Genomic DNA, 11,233 nt, shown 5'->3' with positions numbered 1-11,233 from the left:
AACCCTCGACCTTGGAGGTGCAGGGCAACAGTGCTAAAAAGCACTACGCCACCGTACCGCTAAGCTTGGGAACAGTTTCATGTATTTGTTGTGTGAATTGATTTTTGACGAGGCAGCACAAACTGGCAGAACATCTGCAGGTCACGAGTCCTAATGCTTGTCTGTGGTCTGCATTTGGACACTCTTGCTTTAAGGACCTGGGTTCGAGCCTGCATTGGAACATATGGACACTGAAAGAAACCGCAGATTGTTGGAAGACAAATTCTGAACGTTTTAGCCAATTTAGAAATCCTGGCTTGTCGCTGACCCAGAAAGGATGACAAAGCGAACATATGCTCACCTAGACTTACATCTGATATGGTCTCTTTTGGTTTTTCCGGTTTGCTTGCCAGTACAACATGCTATTAGGTCAACTGGATACACTAAATTGCACACATGTTTATGTGTGTGTACTGTACATGATGCCAGTCACAGGATGGGCTCTGGGTCTACCATGACCCTGAGCAGGATAAAACAATTAATAAAAGGGAGACAAAATATGCAATCTTTTATCCATCTTGTTTTTCTATATTCACGTAGTTAGTTAGTCCAGAAAAAAATCTACTAAGTAAAAAAAAAAAAAGAAAAGATCAATAAACAAGCATAGAATGAATATTTGTGTTGAACATTTATTTAGAGCAGGTGGTTTTTTGGTGCATTACTGCAAGCACACCACGTTTCCCAATGGCGATATGAACACAGCTCAATACGAACCAACAGCAGGAACATGAACACAATATACAGCCTGCACTCGCTCACAAATCTCACGCACACACGCACGCACACTAACACACGTGCATACACACAGACACACGAGTGAGCCGTGCAGGGAATCTCACGTTATCTTCTTTTTAAATAAACATCTCTGCCAAACAGTGAAAATAAAACATTTTGAACCGATATATATAATATTTTGCACATTATTATTAATCTTTTTTTTTTTTTTTTTTAGAATCTGAAAGATGATTTAAAGGCAATAAAAATAAAAAACATGGGCATTTTAAAATGTTAAAGAATTAAGCGATGGTGTTCGCTATGTACAAAGCTCAAAAACAAAAACAAACAAACAGAAAAACAAAAAAAAACACGTCTCTGTACAATATTTCTACACGATCACACAAAAAAAAAGAAAAAAAAAGAAAAAAACTTTGGACAAGGCACATACATTACAAAAGTAACGCTACGCGTTTTAGACGTGTGCCGATATTCTGTTCTCAAATCACGTTAATCGGAGTTACGCAATATTATTGTGAGGTTTTATTTATTACTGTTGCGTTTCCTTAAAATAAGGGACTTTGTGAGACACCTGTCCTTTAAACCAGGACGCTGGCATCGCTTAACCAAGGTGTCGTCATGATGGTTACGTGTCTGACAATTACCACCTAGTTGAATATCGTGATTATCTAACTGACTACTGGCACACATCTGTACAACGTAATTCATTCAACTACAATACAATTCATTTAAATTCCTATTTATATAAAAAAACAAACAAAACGAACAGACTAAAAAAAAAAAAAACACCTAAAAGCCCTCGTTATGGTGCACACACATTATTATAATAACGTTTTTCTGGAAAACATCTATAATAATATAACAATGTGTTCTACTTAATAATAGAATATTTAAGTTAAAATGAAACGTTTAGTAGATAATCTTCTTGAGCTTGAGGATTGGTTATTATACTGTATGTGATTGGTGTGTGTGAGCTTGTGTGTGTGTGTGAGGTCACCAGTCGTGTTAAGGCACACGAATCAATGAGACACTATAGGATGTGGTGGCGGTAGACGGGCAGATGTGCCACTGTGCCAATCGTTGAAGTTACTAGAAAGTCTGCCTTTTTAGTTTTTTTTTTTTTTTTTTTTTTACTTTGTAGCGGTCGGTCCAGCATGTTAGCTGTATTGCGATACGTCGGTCAAGTTTAACACTGGGAATGAAGTTAGCTCTGGAGGTCATTTGTTTAGCATCCCTGTGCGTGTGTGTGCGTGTGTGTGTATCAGGATCGATAAGGAGCACTGATCATGTAGGTTTTAATGAGACCTAATTAGCCCTGACAAAAGCCATGACAGTGCATGAAACAAGGAACGAAAAGTTGATCTAACACTGGCATTCGGGACACGGCCTCGGGTCATCCGTTCTGCTGTAGGTGAGGTCGAAGGTCACGGCAAAACAAAAAGGACGCGACACAAAGCAAAATGTTAACCGATCACCGAAAGCCAGCACACGTCCAACACGAAGCTTTTTTTTTCCTTAAAAAAAAAAAAAGAGGAGCAAACTGTGTCATTAGAGGTTCTGAACATAACACTGCATTTACCATGGAATAGAAAGAAAATAAAATATTTATATATATTTATATATTTCTTTATATATAATTATATTTATATATATTACTGTACTGATTGATGCAGGTCTCTCGCTGTGAGATTTTGTTCTTTAGAGATTAAAAACATTTCTCATGCTTACACAATGTACACATACTATAGTTACTTTTTTTTCCCATATACACTGGGCGAGGGAGACGCACGACAGGCAGAAAATCGACGTCCCCTCGCTGACAGGATAAAAGGTTTGGCCTCCGTTTAAAGGCTGTGCACCAGAGGCAGATAGAAAGGAAGAGAGATTATTGGAATGAGAAACGAGTACGAAAGAAAGAGAGGATAGTTTCGGGTGATTCATGTTAGGGAGGTTGTTCGTTTGTGCCCTTGTTGCTTCTCTGGGATTGTGCTCTTCACTCCAGCATGGCGTCCAGCTGATCGGCGAGGTCGTCGAACATGCTGCCGATGTCGTCCAGGATGCTCACTGTGCTCTTGTTCTCGGCGGATAAGCTAAAACAGACACACGTTCGATAATATCAGAAGGTCTTACTACAACACATTACTACCTACTGGGGTAAAGACGTGACCTTCTCATGCTGCATCTCGCATAACCCTAGCCTGGACTAAAAAAATAGATCTAACTTAATTAACCAAGAATATGTAAGGGATAAAACACTTACAGTGCAGTAAAAAAAGTATCCAAATTCCTTAATATTTTTTTGCATATTTGTACTGTAGTAACACTTAAATGATTGAGATCAAACTAATTCTAATATTACACAGTTTTAAAATGATGATTTTATTTATTAAGGGGGAAAAAGAACTGTCCAAACCTACTTGACCCTATGTGGGAAAAGTAATTTCCCCCCCAATAAATAAACAAACTGTGATTAGCCACATTTTTTGGAAAGCTAAGGTAAAACTTAAGCCTGATTACTTCCAGGCCTGTTGAATCAAGAAATGACTTAAATAGAACCTTTCCGAGAAAGTTAAGCACGCTAAAAGGTCTCAAATTATGCCGTGACCTAAATGTAACACAATATTTCATGAAAAGAACATCAAACGTGGTGATGGTAATGTAATGGTTTGGTCAGGACCTGGACAACTTGCCATAATTGATGGAATCAGGAATTCTGCCCTCAACCAGAAAATCCTGAAGGAGAATGTCCCGCCATCACAGTTTGTGACCTCAATCTTAAGCACACTTGGGTTATGGAGCAGGACAATGATTTCGAAACACACCGGCAAGTCCGCTTCTGAATGGCTAAATAAAACCCAAAATTAAGGTTTTCATTTTAGATTAGTCTAGATGCGATCCTTAAACAGGCCATTCATGCTTAAAAACGCTGCATTGTGGCTGAATTAAAAGTATTTTGTATAGATGAGTCAGCCGCAACTGTACTCCTACACAGTGACTCGTTGCCAGTTATCGCAAACGCTTGATTGCACCATGCTGTCGCCACCCAATGCTGGCACAACCAGTTACCAGGTTTAGAGGGCAATTACTTTTTCACATAGGGCCAGACAGGTTTGGATTGATGATCTCAATCAGTTAAGTGTGACAAAAAAAATATCAGGAAGGTGCAAATATTTTTTCACAGCACTTTCACAGGAAATAAACGACCTCTATGGCCTCTTAGCTGGCACTACATGGCTGATTCATGGCTGATCTCTTATCATTGGCTCATCTCATGCTCAAATGGGAGTCAAAAGAGCAGAACCAGGAGATCTCTCAGGGTGGGCGCGATCTCCAACTCTCTCCCCAGTATTCAGAGCTGCACCAGCCAATGGCGTTTATCTTTGAGCTTGTGAATGTAGGGCAGATAGTGGATTCCTCTGCGATGTTAGCATGTAACAGTACAGCACAACAGCTGACATCATGCATCTCACATGAAGCATCTGTTTGCTCAACATTCCCTGCTTGGTACAGTACAGTTCCAGTATGCTATAGAAGATATTTAGAAACTTTTCAGACCCTTTCCGGTTTCCCAGACTTTATGTTTCACACACAATACAGAGTTTGATGGATGATTGTGTTAATGCATCTTACTCTTTATTCCTGTCCTCTTTGATTTTCTCCTCCACAGCCTGCAGCGCTGCAGCCAGCGATGCACTCGTCTCCTCGATCTTCTGATGCACCGCATCCACATTCGTCACCCCGGTGACCTCTAACGTCTGCGGTGCCCCGCCCCCGGCGTCCATAGACACCCCTCCGATGGAGGAGCGGGGTGGTTTAATGGGTGGAGTGATGGGAGTCTGTGGAGTCTGTGGACTTTGAGCTGGTGATGTTGGCGTCTTTGCTGCGTTAGGGGGTGTGACAGGGGGTGTGGCGGTTGTTATGGTGACCGTCTGATTGCCAGCTGACACTAGTGAGGTCACGGCAACTTTCTGTATGATATTTTTATTAGGTTTGGGAGCTGTGGGTGGAGGAGTGGGTTTCGGAGATACCGGAGGAGGAACTTTCTTGCCTTCAACTGTAGCAAACATACAGAGACATTAATTTAATGCAACAGTTTAATCGAAACGAGGAATGCACAAAGTTTCTCTTACCCCATATACAGTGATATCAAGACTAGATCTGTTATTCCTAACGCACTGGAATCCTCAATCACAGTATAAACTGGCTGATCAGATAGATTTGGGGTAAAAGGAACATTGTGTGAATTTTACTTTTGGTTAAACTGTTCCGACAAAAAAAAAGCATTTAGCTACTAGATTTACTGTAGGAGTAGAATGGATGAAAAAATGGATGTGCTGAATTACAACATCAACAATAATGAGGAACAGTTAGCAAAATGAGGTTCTTATAATGAAACAAATGACCTATTGCATTCAATCTAAGACACGAATTACATAATACTGTGAAAATGTGGAAACAATGCAGAGGAAGCAAAATGGCTTAGAAAAAGAACGAACAATGAAATCTGACTGGGGGTATTTGGCCACTGGAGCTCCAAACATACGCACATGTAATTTTTGGAAATGTAATATGTATAAAGTTCATTACTGTAGCAGAAATTAAAGTGTATCTTTTAACTGGTCATTGGAGGAGAATACTTGCCCACATGCATTTCTACAGGTGTACTCTACTACATCTAATCCCACTGCTAGAGCCAAGAACTGTTTTTGATAACATAAAGAAAATGACTTTGCCAGGTTCTCGTTTTACAGACATACCAAAAACATCACAGGCCAACTGATCTATGCAAATGTATCCATCTATAATTTATGGGTTGACGTAACTGTAATCATAACACTTCATAAGCTGTGGCAGCACCACCAACATATCTGATGATTAACCCATTTTAAAGATGTTATATTTACAAAAAAAAAAAAACCCTCATAACATAACTGTCATCCCTCCCACTGCACTGGAGAGTTCGTGTACTGGGGCTTGTGTACTGCAGGAAAACCCATGGATACACTGTAAGGGCCAAAGTATGTGGAACCCTGATCTTTACACCCATATGTGGTGTTTGGCCTTCCCCAAAATGTTGTTCTGTACCACTAACATTACAGAATATATTGTGTGTCACCAGGTATTTATTGCTGAACAGATATGTGGGGTCAGTCAGAGTACCAGTCCAGGGCCTTACAGATGATTTTAGAGTAGACTGATCCATTTGGAAAGGTGCTGCTCTCAGTTATGGGAGCAGAGCTCATAGACTCTGAACAAGCCTAGTTAAACAGTGACAAGCCAAACAGGGCAAACTGGCTGTCTGCTAGCCTCATTGAGTCATCACTCAGGGTCCACCGTACTGTACCGCACTATATCTATATGTATGTCTGTCATCAGCTATGACTGGAACATAATCTGATCCCACAGATCTTGACTATTTGACTAAATCCTTAAAGCAACTCCAGATAATTTAGCTTCTCAAAAGACAAATAATTGGAGAGAAACAAAAAACTAGCACTAAAAGGATCACACACAACAACAATTTAAGGATATCAGAATAGACTGTGCGAATTTAATAAAAGAACTTGTGTCCTAGATACCATACCCACATGTTTTCTTTTCCAAATAGATAATTCCACAAATAATTTAACCTTTTCTAAAACATTTTCATTATTCTCTTAGCACTGGCAATATACAAAAATCTTAAACTAGCAGATATCAAACCGCTGATTAAAAAAACTGACCTTGATACTAAATATACTAAATACCAATACTAAAATCTCTTCTTTATCTCAAAGATCTTGAAAAGGTTGTAGCAGCTATACCCATACCTTTAAATAGCATTCATGAAATCTATGTCAGGATTCAGCAAAAAGCACAGAGAAAATGCTTATTGAAGTGGTAAATGACCCATCTGATCAGGGTTTCATCTACCTGCTTGTGTTACTTGAACATAGTGCAGGTTTGGACACCACTGATCATACTATTCCCCTTGATAGATTATCTTTTAGAACGAGTTAAACGAAAAGCCCTATCCTGGCTTAGTACCCATTCGACTAATCATTATTGGTTTACAGAAGTAAATAATGACTTACCCATGCATACTTGGGTGCAATATGGTGTTCCACAAGGTTATGTATTAAGCTCACTGTTTTTATCTATCTGGTTCTATACAGTTTTATATTTCAGACACCACCTTTTGAATTTGTAAAGATCCCTGTATGCCTAACTTCTTTCTACATATTTCTGGCAGAATTACTGGTACTAGGAACACATGTAGCTAGAAGTAAGCTTCTTGTTTACATAGTAACTCTGGATAGCCTTTCAGTTTCATTATGTGAGTGAGTAAAAGTCACCTTGTTGTTATTATTTATTCCAGCCTTTCATTTGAAACTCATGTGGATAATATTACTAGGATAGCGTTCTTTCATCTCAGAAATACTGATAAGAAATATCTAATTAATATCCTCGGGCTTGCGCCGCTCCTTCTCTCTGGGTTTGCAAGCCAGGAGAAATAGTGTGGAAGTCAGCCAAGAGAGTTGCATGTGAAAGGGGCCATGCCATGTGCCCCATGGACTTTATAGGCGTGAGGAATGTACATCACTGTTTACCCACCTGCCGAGGGACAGCCGCTGGAGGACTGTGCTTGCTGCCTCGGCACTTTGCTTTTAGTTTTGTTTAAGGCCAGCCATTGCGACTCAGCCCCTGAAAAGAAAAAAGGCTGCTGCCCCGACCCTAAGGCCCCCGTCCACAGTTGGGATTGCTGGCACAACCGCCAGAGAACAACAGACACACTGGCTTTGTCACGTTTAACTTCCACCTGCAGCCAACCAAAAAAAGGACTGTATGGGTCCGGCTGGCCAATACAAACGCGCCCCTAAGGAGCTTGTGAGAGCTGCTGTCTACATAAGCCCATTTCGCCACTCTGCTCCTGCTACTGCTCGCCAGCCATGTGCATGCATGTTGTTTTCGATACGCAAATGCACAACCTTACTCTTTTCTTCCCTTTCTCTCTCCTTAAATTCCATCCTTTCCTTCATTTTCCTAATTAAACTACTCTTTTCCTATACAGCCTCATGTCTGTATGTCTGTGGTGCATCTCGAGTCAAAGATCTTACACCATGGATTGATAATAAGAAACACTTTGATCAAATACAAATCTTGTTGATATGGTTGATCTAGTATTAAAGCACCTTGGATACAATATCAATAACTTATTTTGTGATGTTTATATCAAACTTATCATCAAACATATTTGCGATACTTAGCTAAAGAGATGAGCAAAACTAATCATTGCTTGGTGGTGTTGACTGCTTGGGGATAAGTAAAATTTTTCATGCAGCCTTCTAAGTTGTTTGGATTACACTTTAAAATGACTTTGAGAGACATAAAGGGCAGCTGCAAGAAACTGTATTTAATGCAGGTCATGGTGGTAAACCCAGAATGCACTGGTAAACAATGATAAAGAAGGAGGCCTTCCAAGCAATACTTACAGAGAGCTTTCAAGTTTAAATTAGGAGGTTTAGAAGCATCAGAAGCAGCAAACATCTTCAAAAACTAATGAATCTATTCAAAGTCTTGGGACAGAGAGATAAAACACTGCACTTTCCCGCTGAGCAAGTATAGGGGACTACGGACTTCAGTGGTAGGAGCACTTCTTAACTCACTGGACATACAGTACATTCCCTTTAGGAGCCAGTTTTCAAAGCATGTTTTGCAATCCATCACTAAAGAGTCAAGACTGAAACGTTATTAGTTCAGAATTCACATAATCCCTGAATCAATACTCTGATGCTTTTATGTTGTAAATGTGTGTTATGCTGATTAAGGCACTAGCCTTAAAGCCTACCACTATTATGCCATTTTGCATACCTGATACAAACGAGTTGCATGTTGTGTTATTGAGGTGTAACTTGCTGGCGAGATTGCCGTGTTATCAGGGTAAATCTGGGTAATAGTTTCAATATATGTATGACTAATACATATGTTAACACTAAATTTAGAGAAAAAAAAAGAAAAAGAAAACCAGGGTGGAAAAATTGGCATGCTTCACGCAAGAAGAACAAAGATGGGGAAAAAAGCAAACCAAAACTTCTGATCCGACACAAAATAAAAAAAGGCTTGGAGCTGTTTTTTTCAAGAGGAATACTCACATAATTGGGTAAAGACAGGGCAAGAGAAAGGGCCACACTGTGTAGTACCTGGGCTGCCAGGAGCTCCAGGAAAGGTGCCTTTTTTGGTCACTGCAGCTGGAGTTTCCTGTCTCTTCACGTTATGGAGGACGGGTTTAGGAGACACTGGAGGTTTAGCCGTTTTACCAGGTGCAGTTTGTCCATCTAGGTCTGATTTCTCTCGTCGAGGTGTGCTCTCCACCAGCTTCTCGACCGATCTTGGCTGTTCAGAGACAGTAACATCAGAAACTGGGCGTCTCTTAATAGTGCCGGTTCCATTCTGATAAACTGTTTCATCTTCAGACTCCTTCTCTCTGATCTTGGGCCTCCTTTTTACAGTGTTCGACTCTGTGAGGTAAAATCTGGCTTCATCCTGAGGTGGCTTGGAGCTCCAGGTCCTCTTTTTAGAGCCATCAGTGTTTGAAGAATCTTCCCGTGGTGGATTGTGGACGGCACCTGTGCTTTCATCACTTTGCTTCGGCTTTGTTTTAACAGTCGAGTTTTTGTCCTCAGCAAAAGGCGGGTTTTCAGTCGGTGGTTTTGCCGAGACGTCATTCTGTGCTGTAGTTTGGACCGGTAGGGGCTCGGGTTTTTCTGATTTCTTCTTAGCCGCTGCTACAAGGTCAGTCACTGGGCCACTGATGGTCCTGCGGCGATTCACAACTTCTCCATCTAAACCAATCGCATCATATTGCTTACCTCCTGAGTGAGACACCTGAGAAGAAAGTAATTGAGAATATCAACTACCTAAGAAAACATGTATCACACGTAAATAAGATTATGGCATAGCTATTTACAAGTTTTTTTTGCGTTTTATAGAATTTTGCCAATATAACAATGATATATGTTATATTTCGTAGACAAACGCACTGGTTTAATGTTTGAAATGATGAAAATTAGGCAGTAGATTGATCCTGTTGTAGACCTGATGAATGTAAAGGATACTATAAAAGGTGCAGAAAGGTAGGAAGTAGGGAAAAGGGAAAACTGGAATTAGCAACAGACCTGTAGAAAATGTGCTGTAGATCTTTGCATGGCAAGTCCTTTTGCTCCTCCTCCGATGGACGACATCTCTAACATGGCGGCGATGCTCCTGACGCTGCCCACACTGCCTGTCTCCACAGCAGCACCGCCCATCTCAACAGTGACTCCTGTTTCCACAGCGCTGGCTCGTCTCTGTGGGTTATAGTTGATGTCCAGAAGGTTTCCAGTACCCGTGTCTTTGGGCATGTCATTTAGGTTGGTGCTGGAGCTTGAAATGGCTGAGCTAGAGCGTTTTGGCGGTGGAGGAGGAGGGCCTTTCTTCTTCTGCCTCAGAGCAAAGGATTGGCTGCCCCGGTTAACATTTTTCTCATTTTTGACGTTTTTGTCATTATTTTTGTCGCTCTGATTGCGTACGGAGTTGCTTCGGCTGACGCGGCGCTGCACGGTAGTGTTTGCGTTTGCCATGTCAGCCTCATTGCGCTCCTGCTCACCATCATAGCGATTCAGGCTGTGAGCACGCTTTTTCATTTCTTGTTCTTGTTTACCAGATTCGTTGCTGTCTGGAGGCAGGAGAATTTGAGGCACAGATACGGGTGATGCAGAATGTGATGTCATATCTGTTTGCACTTCCTCCTTCCTTCCTGCTTCCTGATATGCCCTGTGTGTGGGAGACGAAGGGGGTTTGTCCTTCATTTGAACTCCGTTTTTTGGTGACGAAGGTGGTTTTGTTTTGGTTGGAGTCTGTGGTGGTGTATACGGTGGACCTTGAGAGTGAGACTGGCGAGATTTTGCATGCGCAGATGAACCACTTCCCCTCTGTCCACCCCCACTGTTCTGGCGGACCGTACGTGCCTCCTTTTCAGATCCATCATGAATCTCGGTGTTTGGCTCGTTCTCCTGGAAGGCGCTGGGCTTGGGCGAAGTGCACTCGGGGGGAGGGCATTCGATGGCTGTCGACTCCTGAGTTTTTTTACGAGACATATTCCGCTTTTCGGAGCCTTTCTGGATTTCAGCTAGCTTCTTTACAGCAAGCATGAGCTTCTTCTGATGCCCTAGATAAATTAAACGAAAAAAACTGGCAAAATTACAAAATTGCTTTGCTGTTTTTAATGTATGTGGATGGTGGATGAAAAATGAGGTAGATACCGAGTTTGGTTATGCCAATTTCCTGCAGATCCTCCCACGTGATGTCTGTGATAAACTCGATGTTTTCGTAGCCATTTTGGACCAAAATCTGGTGATACTGACTCAGTCCAATCATGTTTAACCACTCACAGAGATTTGCCTAAGAATTAGTCAACACACATTTCGTTAGTTCTCCTAAA

At 41.1% G+C, this 11,233-nt stretch overlaps 1 protein-coding gene across 7 annotated transcripts in view; it reads right to left on the bottom strand.

Moving 5' to 3' along the window:
- Positions 1–2,623: 2,623 nt before the first annotated feature.
- caskin1 (CASK interacting protein 1) overlaps positions 2,624–11,233 on the bottom strand; it is a 125,687-nt gene continuing 117,077 nt past the window's right edge. For 6 of the 7 annotated variants that reach the window (XM_053515337.1, XM_053515341.1, XM_053515340.1 and 3 more), the window contains 5 exons: positions 11,055–11,193; positions 9,930–10,960; positions 8,907–9,639; positions 4,405–4,828; positions 2,624–2,864 (listed from right to left, as the gene is read on the bottom strand). In XM_053515337.1, the coding sequence (XP_053371312.1) occupies positions 2,768–2,864; positions 4,405–4,828; positions 8,907–9,639; positions 9,930–10,960; positions 11,055–11,193 (2,424 nt within the window). In that variant the 3' untranslated portion in view covers positions 2,624–2,767. The remainder of the gene's footprint in view (positions 2,865–4,404; positions 4,829–8,906; positions 9,640–9,929; positions 10,961–11,054; positions 11,194–11,233) is intronic. The other variant, XM_053515339.1, reaches the window with a different exon arrangement.

Source organism: Clarias gariepinus, chromosome 16 (assembly GCF_024256425.1).
Source record: "Clarias gariepinus isolate MV-2021 ecotype Netherlands chromosome 16, CGAR_prim_01v2, whole genome shotgun sequence".
In the NCBI taxonomy this organism is placed as follows: Eukaryota; Metazoa; Chordata; class Actinopteri; order Siluriformes; family Clariidae; genus Clarias; species Clarias gariepinus.
Note: the sequence above shows the minus strand (reverse complement) of the source record. Positions and strands in the feature narration are given on the sequence as shown.